Source organism: Callithrix jacchus, chromosome 18, assembly GCF_049354715.1.
Source record: "Callithrix jacchus isolate 240 chromosome 18, calJac240_pri, whole genome shotgun sequence".
Taxonomy (NCBI): Eukaryota; Metazoa; Chordata; class Mammalia; order Primates; family Cebidae; genus Callithrix; species Callithrix jacchus.
The window spans coordinates 11,929,512-11,944,746 of NC_133519.1; the positions used below are offsets into that span (position 1 = coordinate 11,929,512).

The window sequence follows — 15,235 nt, forward strand, 5'->3', positions numbered from 1 at the left end:
ATTGATGATACTAGAATCTGGCTGGGGAGGGCTCAGACCCACAGAAATTGGACTCTGGGACCCCAGTGACTCAAACCCCTTGTGAAATGCTGGCTGCTTGGTAGGAACTGATGGCTCAACAGTATTAGCAGCAGCTAGCTGTGGAGTTTCTGGGCAGTTCTGTTGGCTGGAAGCTGGGGAGGCTGCTGTAAGGCTGTCTGGATAATATTTAAAATGGTCAATTTACTGGGAAAGGGTGTGTCCTTGCTTTGTAGCTAATGCTGTGGGGACCCTCTGGTGGCCACAGTGGGAGTAGCTCAGCAGTGGGGTTTGCTTTCTCTTGAGTGCCCCAGGCAGGAAGCCTTGGCTGGAAAGCAGAGGACCGAATGTGGGGCCTGAAAGATGACCCCGTTGGCTTGAGATGGAGGCTGTGATTTAGGTTGACACCCCACCCCATTTTCTCTTGCTTTCGATAGCATTTGTCTGGGCTTGAGCAGTGAGAAAAGTAATGCTCTGTGTGCAAGATGTCAAAAATAAAAAAGATGAAAACAGATTTTAAGTTGAATTAGTGTCTGGTACCATATGGAGCAAAACCTCCGTTTGGGCATAGGATTCCACCAGTCTTATTGGCTGATTTTAAGTAAATTCATTCTAACAGTTCTGAGCACAGATATTCTGAAAGCCAAAGTGGTTAGCTGTTGGAGGATGTACTGGCTGGTGATTAGTGGGACATCTGCGAGGTCTATGTTGGTCATATGATATAGAATACAAATGTACTCCAAGTCTTCTTATTAAAAATTAACACAATAATGTTATATTCTACAAAGTTCTGTCTCATGTTATCTGTTTCTTGTGATGACCCCAAGAAATATTTTAGGTTGATTGGTGCTATGATGATAGTAATAATTTATGGTGGTTGACATATATTTTCTGTAATTCTGACAGAAGCTTTGTAAAATAGATACCCAGTCTGTTTTCAGATGTGGAAAGGAAGCTCCGAGAGGCTACATAACTTCTCTAAGGGCACTGAGCTAGCCCTATTGGAACCCAGATGAGCTTAGTCTCAAAGCCTCCTTTCTTGCCACCAGTTTAATTAGTTGACTTTTAAGTAAATTCATTCTACTCTCCCTTACCCTTGGTAGAGCCACAGCGATGACAGCTGCTTGGGAACATAACCACAATCTGGGAAGGGACATGAGAAGTGTTCACAACTAGCGCTGCGGCGAGGTAGCGTGTGTGGCCCGTGCTGCACAGGAGACTTCAGAGCAGCAGGCTTCCTCTTCGCTGGATCCTTAAGAATAACTTCATAGGTGACATGGGATTTGAAGTGAACTTTGCAGGTTGGGTCAGTTTTGATAGGCATTGACTGAGCGTGTGGGACAGGGCTGAGAGAAGAGCAGCGCAGTGGGGAGGAGTGACATGAGGGCAGATGCTGAGGGGAGCGTGCACAGGACACATTGGAGGAACAGCAAGAGTGGCTAGAAAAAGGTATTGGGTGAGGGATGAGGGCTAGATTATAGATGCTCTTGCATTCTAGGCTAAAATCTTCAATGGTAGACACAGTGAGATCATAGAGGGAGGAACCACGGCCAGCTGTGGAGTAGGGAGCAGCTGTGATGAGAGAATGGGGTGGAGCTGGGAGCAAATAGGGGCAGGAGATGAGGGAGGTCCACACTGGAATGATGGTGGTGAGGGTGGGTGGGAAGGTATGCATTTGAGAAAGAACAGGAAGAATCTGCGGGCTGCTGCTGCTGAGCTCTCGGCCATAGGGAGAGGAAGGAGCAGAATTGCCTAGAAGTTTCCAGACCTGCACACCTTGTACTCTGGTGCCTGCCAAATGCAGGGAGGAGCACTGTTTTCGGAGGGAAGGTGCTGACTGAGCTGCTGAGCTGCTGTTGGGGTTTCTTAGGTGAAAAACAACCTGCTTTGCCATTATTCTTGAATCATTTGTCTCACCTCTGACATGGTGACCTGCAAGGAAGGGTGTGTAGACCCCGGTTCTCTCAGTTGTCAGTTCATAGATAACTCTTTCCTGGGGAGCACACTATGGCTCCCTGCACAGCTCACAGTCAGGCTGAACTCTGGCGGGATACCTGGCAACAGCATAGTCTTCCCCAGCCAGGCTCAGCCATCTAGTGGTGAGGGCGTTAGACAGGGAGTCTTGTCATTTGGCTGTAGCTGTTTGGCTTGTGAAAGTACAGGGAATTCCCCTATTCTCCCTTGTCCCGTAGCACACGATTTCCTCTATCATGAGTATCTTGTATTAGTGTGATACATATTTACAATTGATTAATCAATATTGAAACATTGTTATCAACTCAACTCCATAGTTTACATTGCGGTTCATTGTTTTGAGTTTTATAGTTATAAGTTTTGACAATTACCTAATGTCCTGCATCCCCAGTACAGTATCACACAGAAGAGATTTACTGCTGAAAACCACAGTGAAAACCAGAGATCATTTCACTGTCTCTACCATTTTGACTTTCCTGGAATGTCCTAGTGTTGGAATCATACAGTGTGTAGAGTCTTTAGACTAGTTTCTTCCTAGCATTGTGCATTTAAAGTTCCTCCATGTCTTCTCATGGCCTGATAGCTCATTTCATGTATCACTGAATCACATTCTCTTGTACAGATATACCACAGTGTGTTTAGCCATTCACTCAGTGAAGGACATTTTGGTTACTTCCAGTGTTTGACAAGTATGAGTAAAACTGTCGTAAATACTTGGATGCAAGTTTCTGAGTGAACGTAGTTTAACATGACTTTGGTAAATATCTAAAACTGCTATTTGCTGGATTATATGGGAAGACTATGTTTAGCTTCGTAAGAAAGCCTGCCGAACTGTTTTCCAAAGTAACTAGCATTTTTCATTTCCACTAGCAACGAATGAGAGTTCGTGTTGCTCTGCATCTTTGCCAGCCTGTGGTATTGTCACTTCCTTGGATTTGAGCCTTCCTATTAGGTATATATTATCGTATAGTGGTATCTCATTGTTTTGATATGCAATTTCCTAGTGACACATGACTTTGAGCATCTGTTTCATATGCTTAGTTGCCATCCATATGTCTTTTCTGGTGAAGTATGCAGATCTTCTGCCCATTTTTAAATTGGGTTGCTTGCTTTTTTTATTATTGAGTTTTAAGAGTCCTTTACAGCCGGGCGTGGTGGCACATGCCTGTAGTCTCAGCTACTTGGGAGGCTGAGGTGGGAGGATCGCTTGAGCCCAGGAGTTCTGGGCTGTAGTGCGCTGTGCTGATCGGGTGTCCGCACTAAGTTCGGCATCAATATGGTGACCTCCCGGGAGCGGGGGACCACCAGGTTGTCTAAGGAGGGGTGAACCGGCCCAGGTCAGAAACGGAGCAGGTCAAAACTGCTGTGCTGATCAGTAGTGGGATCGCACCTGTGAATACCTGCTGCACTCCAGCCTGGGCAACATAGTGAGACCCCGTCTCTTAAAAAAAAAAAAACAAACAGTAAAATAAGAGTCCTTTATATATTTTGGACACCAGTCTTTCATGAGATCTGTATTTTGCCAATATTTTTTTCCTAGTCTGTCACTTGTTTATTTCCTTAACAATGTCTTTCACAGAGCAGATGTTTTTAATTTTAATGAAGTTCAGGCTTTCAATTTTTTCTTTCCTGGATTGTGCTTTTGGCATCGTATCTGAGAAGTCATCACCAAACCCAAAGTCGCCCAGATTTTCCCCTATGTGGTCATCCAGGAGTCTTAGAGTTTTGCTCCTCACATTTAGGTGTAAGATCTGTTTTGTGGAAGGTGTAAAATCTGTGCCTAGATTTATTTATTTTTCACATGTGGATGTCTAGTTATTCTAGCGTCATTTGTTGAAAAGTCTATCCTTTCCCTGTTAAATTGCCTTTGTGCCTTCCTCAAAGATCAGTTGAGTGTTTGTGTAGGTCTATTCCTGAGCTCTGTATTGTTTCCTAGTGACCTGTTTGTCTGTGTTTTCTTTCTTCACCATTTCCACAGTTTGGTTACTGTAGCTTTATAATTAGTACTGAAGTCGGCAGTGTCAGTTCTCTGGGGATTTTTCTGATCTTTACTATGAGAACCTGGTTGGGCTCTGTGGTAACACTTAGAAAAGTGTGAGATCCCCACTAAATCTGAGCCCCAAGGAGTTTTTAATGCACAAGCCAGGCCACCGTCAGCTTCTAGTAATCTGTGGGTACCATTGAAGAGCTCCTCCCAGTTGCTGGCTTCAGCAGCTTCTGTTCCCTGTGTTTGCCTGTCTTTCTGGTTTTCAGCATGGCAATTTTCCCTGTGACCTCTCCTCTAGTCCCTCTAATAAGGATTGATAATTTTCCGTTTTTTCAGCTTTTTTCTTGTTGTGAGGACAAGTGGTGACCTCCTGGCTCCTTACAAGTTGGAGTAGAAACCAGGAATTTTATTTAACAAGTTACTCACAATAAAAGTCACTAATCGTAAATGTAGAATTGAGTAATTTAAATAGACATAGAATTTTGCAGCCGTCACCTCAGTCCCCTTTAAGAATACATTTCTTCCCTCCCCAGATTCCCCAGAGCCTCTTTGCAGTCATTTTCAATCCCTGGTCCCCACGACAGAGCCTGAACAAAATTAAAATTTGGAAAACAGATAACATTACATTTAAGGTTTTATTAGATTGGAATTTTATATAATGGACCATTGTCTTACTCTTGTGGCAACTAGAGGAGATTTTTATTCTAAGGACTCTCTTTAGGGGACCTTAGTGGTATCCTGTTTATTGCTCTCCTTGAATTGGTTAATCTTTGCTGGTGTCAGACAGTTGCTATCAAACCTTGTCTGGTGAGCATGAGTGAAAGACCTAAAAGAAAATCTTCTATTAGAAATGTAGATGACGAATTTGCAGATAAAGTTATGCTGAGTTAATTTTTTTTTTTTTTTTGAGCTGGGATTTCGCTCTTTGTTGCTCAGTCTGGAGTGCAATGGTGTGACCTCGGCTTGCCGCAACCTCTGCCTCCCAGATTTAAACAATTCTCCTGCCTCAGCCTCCTGAGTAGCTTGAATTACAGGCATGCACCACCACACCAAACTAATTTTGTATTTTTAGTAGAGACGGGGTTTCTACATGTTGGTCAGGCTCTTCTTGAACTTCCAACCTCAGGTGATCTGCCCGCCTCAGCCTCCCAAAGCGGTGGGATTACAAGCATGAGCCACTATGCTGGAATGCTATGGTACAATCTCAGTTCACTGCAACTTCTACTTCTAGGGTTCAATTGATTCTGGTGCCTCAGCCTTTCAAGTTTCTGGGATTACAGGCATGCACCACCATGCCCACCTAATTTTGTATTTTTAGTAGAGACAGAGTTTGTCCATGTTGGTCAGGCTGGCCTTGAACTCCCAATCTCAGGTGATCCACCCACCTTAGCGTCCCGAAGTGCTGGGATTACATGCGTGAGCCACCACACCTGGCTGGCAGTTAAGTATTTTACCATCTTTTTTCTTTCAGAAATTGGGTTGGTAACATTGAAGAGACGCTTCTCACCTGCCTGAAATGCCCTACGTTATCTTCAAGTTGCAAGGGCTCTGGAACAGCCCTTGCAGTGCTCCCATAAAGGGAAGCATCACATTTTACTGTAGTTCTTTGCTTTTTCTTTTTTATGCCTATAGGGATTAGCATACATGTATGTGAAAATATAAAAAGAGTACAGTTAGGCACCTGTAACTAGTTTTCTCTTGCTACCTATTAACACATTATAACAAGTTAGTGGTTTGAAACCACAGAAATCAGGAATGACTGGGTTCTCTGATCGGGGTCTTAGGAGGCTGAAATCCAGTTATGTGCTGCCTGTGTTTTTCATGTAGAGCTCAGGCTACTCTTCCAAGTTCACTACACATGTATTGGCAGAATCCTCTTCTTGTGGGTGGAGGACTGACATCCTTTTGCAGTTCTCCTCCTCCTGGCTCTCAGCCAGAAGACACTCTGACTCCAGAGGCCACCTGCATTCTTTCTCGCTTTCCTTATCTTCCAACCAACAACAGCTCATGGAATTCTTCTCCAGCTCCCATCGTCTCTCTGACTTTGTCTTCTCCTACCCACTAGAGAAATCTGTGACACTTAGGGAGGGGTGTGATTAGATCCAGCCCACTCAGGAAAGCTCAGGCTTGGTATTAGTCGGTTCTTGCAATGCTATAATGACCTGAGGCTGAGATTTATAAAGAAGAGATTTAATTAGGCCATGGTTCTGTGGGCTGGCAGGAGAGAGAGAAAGAGAGGGAGATAGGGGAAGTGCTACATAGTTTTAAAGAGCCAGATCTCATGGAAACTCTTATCATGCAACAGCACATGGGGGATGGTGCTATGCTATTGAAAACCATCCCCAGGATCCAGTAACCTTCTGCCAGGCCCCACCTCTAACACTCAGGATTATAATTCAACATGAGATTTGGGTGGGGACAGAACCAAACCATATCACTCTTTAAAGTCATATGACTGCCATGTAACAATGTAATCACAGGAATATCTCATCACTTTACCAGGTTCCACAGATAAGGGTACAACATGTTTGGAGACCATTTTAGAAATTCCACCTATCACAGTTCAACTTCAGGTCCCTAGACATTCACATTCTCACAGATGCAAAATACATTGACCCTCTCGCCTGAGGTTTCCAAGTTTCATGTCATTAATGCATTAGGGGAAAGTGAACAATGTCATGTAGCTTTAATGTGATCAGAAGTTTAAAATCTCATTTAAATAATCTGCACCAAGTGTGAATGAGGCTTCTGAGGGTGTCCATTAAGTATAGATTCCTTTTATTTGAGAGCGAGTCTTGGTCTGTCACCCATGCTGGAGTGCAGTGGTGCGATCTTGGCTTACTATGACTTCTGCCCCCTGGGTTCAAGCGATTCTTCTGACTCAGCCTCTGGGGTAGCTGGGAATACAGACATGCAGCACTGCATTCAGCTAATTTTTTTGTATTTTTAGTAGAGATGGGGTTTTGCCCTGTTGTCCAGGCTAGTCTGAAACTCCTGACCTTAGGGGCCATCCCCACTCAGCCTCCCAAGGTGCTAGGATTTCAGGTAGCCACCATGCCCAGCCCAAGTACAGATCCTTGATATAATTCCCTTACCCCTGTTGACCTGTGAAACGGATCAAACAGCTTATCTGTCTTCAGTGTGCAATGGTGGGACAGTCACAGAATAACACTGCTAGTGATTCTTGTTTAAAAAGAGGGAAAGTGGAGGGAACAAAGTCACTGATCCAAAACCATTTTGACCTGGAGCTGAGCAAAGTCCAGCCAGAAATTCTTCATTAGGCTCCACAGCCTGGAACTAACCCTCTGTGACAGGGGGCTTTGCCTCTGGGCTCTGCATGTTTTACTATCATTATGGAAAACATTTTATTTTCCTTCTCCCCCTGCTCTTTTGGTTCTTCCTTTTTCACCTCATGGCAGCATTTTCCACTTAATTATTGTTGCATCTTCCCCCGCAGAATTGGTCAGACATTTCCTGTGTCACGGTCCTGACCATCTTCACGAGAGGATGTCCTTGTGAGCCCGTGCTCCTCTTCACTCACCTGACCGCTCTCAGTCATGATTGCTTTCAGCTGCCCTGGCTTGCTTAGGAGAAAACCTAAGACTATGGAGTCCCAGAACCAATCTCTGCCCTCTCTATCTTTAAGAGAGGAAGAAAATAACAGGGATCTTCATGGAGAAATGACCCACAGGAGGGCCTGGACTCTCCAGCAGATACAGCAGCAGAAAGTTTCTGAAGAAGAATGGAGCCCAGGCTGGGAAAGCAGGGTTGTGTGAAACACTATTTAATCCTATGTGCTCCCTGCCCCAGTCTAGCAGCCAGTGAATGACAACTGACCAAGTATAAAGGCCAGGATTGTAGAACTGTGATAGAGGGTTTGTCCAAGGAAAGGGGCTTTTTCCGTTTTTTTTTTTTTTTTTTTTTTTGACAGTTGAAATTCCTCTTTTTGATCTAGTTTTTCGAATGGCAGCAGTGAGCTTCTGGAGGGTGTTACCTGCTCTGCACAGGGAGGCTGAGGCCAAGACTTGTGTGGTGGATCTGCTGCCACCAAGTGGTGAGGGAGGGAGCCTGGGAGAGTCTCCGTGTTTCTGGGCTTCAGTGTTTCCTCATCAGTAAGGTAGAGGCTTATTGTATTTCTCTGAGGTCCCTTCCTGCTCTGTTTTCTCTGAGCTTCTGAGGAATTGAGATGCTTTTCAATACTGCCTGGGAGCTTCAGCTGAGACCTGACTGTGTGTGTCTCCTGCAGGAGCCTGAGCTGAGCCTACACGCTGGAATCCCAGAGCTGGGGGAACAGGTGGAAGAAAGAAAGTCAGCAGGTTTGGGTATGAGATTAATCCACAAAGGAGAAGCCATTGGTAAATAAAAACGAAAGAAGGGGAGAATAAGGACAGAGCAGGACAGAAGCCTGAGGGGAAATGGGCAATGGCTATGATGATTTAAACCCTCAAGGAGCAGCGTGAGCTGAGCAGTGGGGACTGAGAGAAACTTATTTGACAGGAATCTCCTGCCTCTGGCCAGGGAGAGCCACAGGTTAGATCAGAGCTGGTTTATAATGAGGGGCAGCTTGAACTCCAAGAAAGGTTCAGAGGTTTGTAATCAGTTTTATTCAGTCATGGATGAACACTCCCCAGACCCAGGAGCGTCAGGATCGGTGCTGCTGTAGCAGTGGATGCTCTTCAGGTCAGTGTGAGTTAGAGGGAATAAACATGCATGGAGAAGGGTTGGAGATGTCCATTCTTACATCAAACAGCTCTGCCCTAGGTCAGGTGCCAGTGTAAGTGTCCCTTGCTTGTATATGAAGCAGGGATACTAATACTATTCCTCAGCACGTTCAGTTGAGGGAAACTTCTCGTAAATATTTATTGAGTATTTAATTTTCTTTGTACTGTGCTAAGCACTTGGGATTCAGGTATTTAATGTCTCTCTAAAGAAACTGAAGCCAGTGAGTGGAAGAACACAAACAGATCATTTCAACAAGACACGGTAGTGCTACCCAACTGAGGTGCTGTGGCAGCCCAGAGGACGGGAGTGTATGTCAAAGGACATTGCTCCTAATGACAGGGGGAGGCATAAGAGAACATTTTCAGGACAGACTAGTCTTCCTTGAAGCTCCCACAGGAGAGGATCCTGCGGCAGGGATGGTGTAGGGCAGGCACCTCTCTAGGGAAGGGGATTTGCAGCATTCTGAGAGAAAGAGCATCCCTTATAAGACATTGGGGACAGAAATGTAGGTGAAAGGGTTGGAGGTTTGTAATTTATTTTATTCAGTCATGGATGAACACTGCTGAGAGGCCCCTCTGTGCTGGGCCCTTAGCTAAGGATCATGACCACAGAGGTGAGTAAAATAGGATCCCAGGTTTCACAGAGTTCTCAGTCTAGTGACTGGTGATTCATGAGACGTGTAGTGATGGTGGAAGCGGGCCCAGGTCTCATGAGATGAACTCAGTGGATGTCCTGGGCCAGTGACCCTGGACTTCAGCCATATTTCAGCCTCTTGACATACAGTACACCAACACCTCAGCTCCATGTTGAGTCAAAGCAGTTAACACAGCCAAGGTATTCAGAGGACACTGATGATATCAGTAGCTATGGACTGTTTCCAGCTGGGAAAATAAGTAAATTTAATACCTCTTCTAAATTTGTTTTTGACGGGCCAGGCACGGTGGCTCAAGCCTGTAACTTCAACACCTTGGGAGGCCAAGGTGGGTGGATCACGAGGTCAAGAGATCGAGACCATTCTGGTCAACATGGTGAAACCCCATATCTGCTAAAAATACAAAAAATTAGCTGGGCATGGTGGCGCGTGCCTGTAATTTTAGCTACTCAGGAGGCTGAGGCAGGAGAATTGCCTGAACCCAGGAGGCGGAAGTTGCGGTGAGCCGAGATAGCACCATTGCACTTTAGCCTGGGTAACAAGAGCTAAACTCCGTCTCAAAAGAACCCACAAAATTTGTCCTTGCCATAATGATAAATACCTTTATCTTTATAATGACTTATATTGTGGCAAGTTAATATAACTTATCATAATGAAAAGTAACTTTATACTGAGTACCGCAGACACACTAGCTTTTGAGGACACATGCCTGAGGATTCTGATGAAGATATGATGTCCAAATATGTGACAGTTGGACCTACAGGCCAGCTTTGAAACAGTGGAAGGTCTAGTTTCAAATTTAAGTTTGCTTTGAGTAGAAATTCACTTTACCTCTCTTTGCGTGGCAATGGGGCCAATCTTCCCTAAACCACTTCTTACAAGAAAAGGAATCATTCTGGTAAGAATTCAGACTTCAGCAAACATGGGGAAGTAAGGAAGTCGTACAAATGTATTCTGGCCACCTAGCAAGAAACCAGGAATTTAGCAAGTTCATTCACATTCAGGACAGTTGTGTTCACTAGATCAGAGGCCCTGAGACATGAAGAAGAGACCCCTTAACAAGAGAAAGCGTTTCTTCCTGTCCTAGGACATCACTGCCAACTACAGGGAAGCGGGAACACAGCCGCTTGCTTTACAGTATGGGCTGCTTTTGTGCCTGGAATGTGTGTGATGTCCTGAGACCTGTACCTATTTCAGGGAGCCTTGGGAGGAGCCTGAATCACTGATGGAATTGGACGGTGCATGGAGATGGTTGGGCAGGATGAGGGTAAGTGCAGGGGCATGGCCAGGTCATACTGGGAGAACTGAGTGGCACTGATGGGGACAGACAAAGATATTACAGACCTTGTCTTGTATATTCCAAAGGTCCAGGGAAATTCCAGGTCTTATTCCATGAAAAATAGAGGTTATTTTCCATGCTGTTAAAGCAAGGTTGCAGACACTTGTGAATTTTGGTCCCAATATACTTGGAGGACACATCTGTGTCCTGGAAAATGATACAGGGATGAATATTCTTCCGGTGACTCATTCTGGTCATTTGTCCAGCATCACAGAAACCAGAAAATGGAAATATGGCCAAATTCATGATTTGCTAGCCCTCTTGTTCAGGTTTCTTACCTGATTCTTAGGATAACAGCGTTACCTGGAGGATTCTGATGAAGATATACTGTCCAAATATGGGCACAGTTTTGAGCAAAATGCCTGGTAGAGATTGGTCAACAAATAATTAGTGAATAATTATATGAATATTTACTGAATAACATGGATCCTATGAATAATTATGGAATAATTGTTGTGATTACTTTTATTGGCACTGCTCAGAACTCATCCCTGTGTGACCTCAAGTAAGCCACATAACTTTGTGAACCTGCAGTTTCATCATTTTTATAATGAAGAAACCTCACAGATTTTGCTTCTGCCAGAGAATGTCAGGCCTCCCAGACACCAGAACATGTATATACATAAAGCCTTTGATGTATCTCTAAGCGGTGTGCTCACAGTGTTGCTGGAGGATGATGGGGGCTGTAGAGAGGCACGCTTTGCAATGGGATCGATCCAGTCCTCCTTGCTTCACTTCCACATGAATGCTGGGCAGCCCAGGGTCACACCCATTGCACCCTCGACTCAGCAAGCCCAGGAAGCAGCCAAACATAGGAGACCTGGGCTACAGAACAGTCTCCCAAGTCCCAGGCTCCCAAAACCTGGGTGGCAATGAAAGCTGAGAAAGTGAGGGGGAGGCTCAGGGATCACTCTTCCTACTCGGTCCTGTCATCTCCAATTCCCCTTCTACTGCACAGCAACACGGAGGACCACCAACCACCCCTGACCATCACCTTGATCTTACCGTGTTTGGTTAGTGGGATGCAACCACACATCAATGGCATTAGACCAACTCAGAACAATATGTGTCAAACAGTATTCCATAAGGACCGCTCATGGCCCTGTTGTTTTCAATATGTGGACAACATGAAATGAAAACAACAAAATCATACCAGGTTTACCAGACTTCCCAAGATAGATGGTCACATACGCTTTCAGGAGATCTCCATAGAAATGATTTTGATGACTTGACACCTTGAAAAGAGCTCTTCTGGGACTAAATTGCCATTTATAAGTGACAAGAATGAGATGCAGTGTTCAGTCACCTTAGAAAACCAATCATCCCACACAGAGGAAGCTTTGGATATAGGGCCATGGAACTGGTCTTAAGTGTAATGAAAAGTCTCTCCTGCCTTAAATATCAGTGTAGTGATATCTGATGGTAAGAAAATACAAATCAGCATAACCATGGGATGCAGCAAGAGGAATACTGAGCCAGGAAAGAAAGCATTTTAATTCATTAAAAAAATGAATTCCTCATTCAGTCTCTAGTGGATACAGAAAAAACTGCAGGAGAGTCAGAGGATTTCATGGCAGTGTAATAGGATGATATGTTAAACTCGTGGAAAAGCCTCCAATTCTGTTTTAACATATGAGAAGGAGGGATGACTGACTTCATTTCTAGCATTAAGAAAATATCATATGTTGGGAAACTGTTGCTGCCTTGATGATTTTATACACAGAAGAGATGAAAAAATGAGGCACATGCTTAGATATATTGGGAATGAGATGGGACTGTGGCATCATCATAAGGGTACACAAATACTGAGAGTGACTGATAGAGGAACGGTTCCCCATTGGTTGTGAGCTCAGGTGAGACCAGGAGGCCTGAGTTTTAGCAAAACTGAGTTGGACAGTTAGAATGAAGATTCCATGACACGCCCAGCTTATAATTCTATTATTGCAACAGCAGACCGTTACCTGGGAAACTGGCCCTGTCTCCCACACTCTTGTCAGAGTCTGGGCTAGAGGCAGCACCTTCAGCTCTGAGCTCAAGCGTTTCCTACATTGTTTTGGCAGTTAAGGACCCTAAAATTGTGTGAGGAGGGATCGTTTTTCTGAACAGTAAGTTAGGAATTTGAGTTATTGAAATTCCTCAGTCCTGATTAAACCTATTTGATTTCCAGTTTTTAACCCATCCTGTGTTTGGGTTTCTTCTCCCTAGTCCCTGGCTGTGCCTGGGTGCCCCAAATGTCACCATGGTGGCACCTGGCAGGGCGTGTTCCAGGCAAATCACAGAGGTGAACTTTCCTGATATCGTCGAGAATTCCTACACCCAGCAGGAAGAGACCAAACCGAGTTTCAGAGACAGCAAAAATAGACTTCTTCTGAGCCAGGTGGCCTACTTCCAGAACTACCGGCTGAAGACAGACAGTAAGTTGTATAGGTTCACCACCATGAAACTGTTGAGTGACGTCCTGTCTTGTCTCTAGAAACTAACGGTTCTCTTCATCAAAATTAATTTCATGCTTCCCATACTTGTAGAAAATAGCAATGGGTATTTTAACATTGAGTTAAAGATGGAAGACAGAGGCCAAAGTATTTATCAACTGTTCCACGTCTGTAGTAAGGTGGGTGAGGGACTGGGGTTACAAACCCAGCTCTTGATTTCTGACCCAGGCACAGAACCACCTGTTTTTCTCAGCAAAAGGCTAAATCCTGTTTACAGGAATCCTCTCTGTACCGTATAAGATTCTGCAGACAAGTAGCATCCAGTCTGTTGGTCTAAATGTCTGAGGCTACTGAACTTCCATTAGGTTCCGGAGACTGCTGAGGCCCAGGAGGCAAAGGTGTGTTCTGGGGACACTGGGGGAAACACAGTGACAGCAGACAGTACCCACTGTGAGGAGTTTAAGGGGACGCTGCTGCTAATAGAACCTGTGGTATGTGTAAGTGGCATCATCAAGAGCAGGGAGTACCCTGGTACTGGTGCCTCAACCTCCCAATCAGCTGGGATTTCCGGTGGGCACCAGCACACCTGGCTTACTATTGTATTTTTAGTAGAGGTGGGGTTTCATGATGTTGGCCAGGCTGGTCTTGAACTCCTGAGATTAAGGGATCTGCCCTGCTGTGCCTCCTAAATTGCTCGGATTCCCGGCAAGAGCCACCATGGTGGTTCCACAGATTCTTTTTTCAGGAAAGGTTGTTAGAATTCATCAGTTGGTTCAGTCTCCTATATAAATTTCTCTATCCATTAACTGACCATAATATATGATGAGATAAATCAGTATTGCAGCAATGCTTCTGGAAAGTATTGAGGACAAGTTTTGGAAGATTTTGGGTGAAACGTTTTAATTTTTGCACTGGCTTAGGTCAGAGGATAAGTGATTAAGATCTACCAGATGAGGGAAATTTTGTCCCATAGATCTGAAAAGCAGGCTCATCCACTTCTAGGGCAACTTAGTCTAGGGCCCATTAGAACATTACTGTCAGAATAACACATTCTTACAGTGAGAGTATTTTAAGTCCTTGTGCTATGACTGGGCACTGATTTGGTCTTGTGTGAAGTGCGATTTGCTTAATGTGACCTGCTCTTCTGAATTTGTTTATAGAAGATCGAAAAGATGACGATGAAGAACAGAAATACAGAGACCGCAAAAATAAACTTTTTTTGAGTCAAGTGGCCTACTACCTGGGCTGCCGGCATAAGATGGAAGGTAAGTTCCATGGGTTTATCATCACGGAAGTGCTGAACAATCTCCTGTCTTATCTCTGAGAAATTACACACTCTCGTCTTCAAAGTTAATTTAATCCTTCCCATACTACTAGGAAAATAGTAATGGGTATTTTAACATTATGGTAAAGATGGAAGTCAGAGACCAAGGCATTTAGCAATGCTGCCACATCTGCAGTAAGGTGGGTGTTGGACTAGGGTTAATAACGCAGCTAACGATTCCTGACACAGGCACAGAACCACCTGTTTTTCTCAGGAAGAGACTAAATCACGTCAGGAATTCTCTCTAACACATAGGATCCTTCAGAACTTATAAGCAAGATAAAGGTAGAAGCGTTAATATCCTGGTTTCAGGGTGACTGAGTAGCTAAGACAAGTTGACTCTAAGGAGATCAAGAGTGGAGATAAGAGTAAAAGCAGGGAAACACCATGTGCAATAGGCAAGGCTGTCAGTGAGATCCCTCAGTCCTGATTAAACCAACTTATCATCACCAGTTTGTAACCCATTATGTGTCTGGGTTTCTTCTCCCCAGTCCCTGGCTTTCTGTGTTGTGCCCAAAAAGTCAACATGGTGGCATCTGGCAGGCCTCCTTTTAGAATAAACCGAGAGGTGAACGTTCCAGAAGGCATTGAGAAATCCGGCTCACAACAGGAAGAAAACAAACCGAATGTCGGAGCCAGCAAAAACAGACTTCTTCTGAGCCAGGTGGCCTACTTCCAGAACTACCGGATGAAGACAGACAGTAGGTTCTGTAGGTTGACCACCACAAAAGTGATCAATGATGTCCTGTGTTGTTTTGAGAAACTAACAGTTCTCTTCATCAAAATT

The 15,235-nt window shown here is 44.5% G+C and overlaps 1 protein-coding gene across 19 annotated transcripts in view; it reads left to right on the plus strand.

Annotated features, from left to right (window-relative positions):
• The window catches only part of LOC100895540 (uncharacterized), a 36,944-nt gene that overhangs the window by 7,037 nt on the left and 14,672 nt on the right, over positions 1 to 15,235 (plus strand). For 2 of the 19 annotated variants that reach the window (XM_054247519.2, XM_078355700.1), the window contains 5 exons: positions 8,226 to 8,334; positions 10,441 to 10,620; positions 12,860 to 13,106; positions 14,285 to 14,389; positions 14,940 to 15,158. In XM_054247519.2, the coding sequence (XP_054103494.2) occupies positions 10,579 to 10,620; positions 12,860 to 13,106; positions 14,285 to 14,389; positions 14,940 to 15,158 (613 nt within the window). In that variant the 5' untranslated portion in view covers positions 8,226 to 8,334; positions 10,441 to 10,578. Of the gene's footprint in view, positions 1 to 8,225; positions 8,335 to 8,354; positions 8,660 to 10,440; positions 10,621 to 12,676; positions 12,798 to 12,859; positions 13,107 to 14,284; positions 14,390 to 14,939; positions 15,159 to 15,235 lie in introns of those variants that run through there. The other 17 variants (XM_035279162.3, XM_078355701.1, XM_078355702.1 and 14 more) reach the window with 13 other exon arrangements.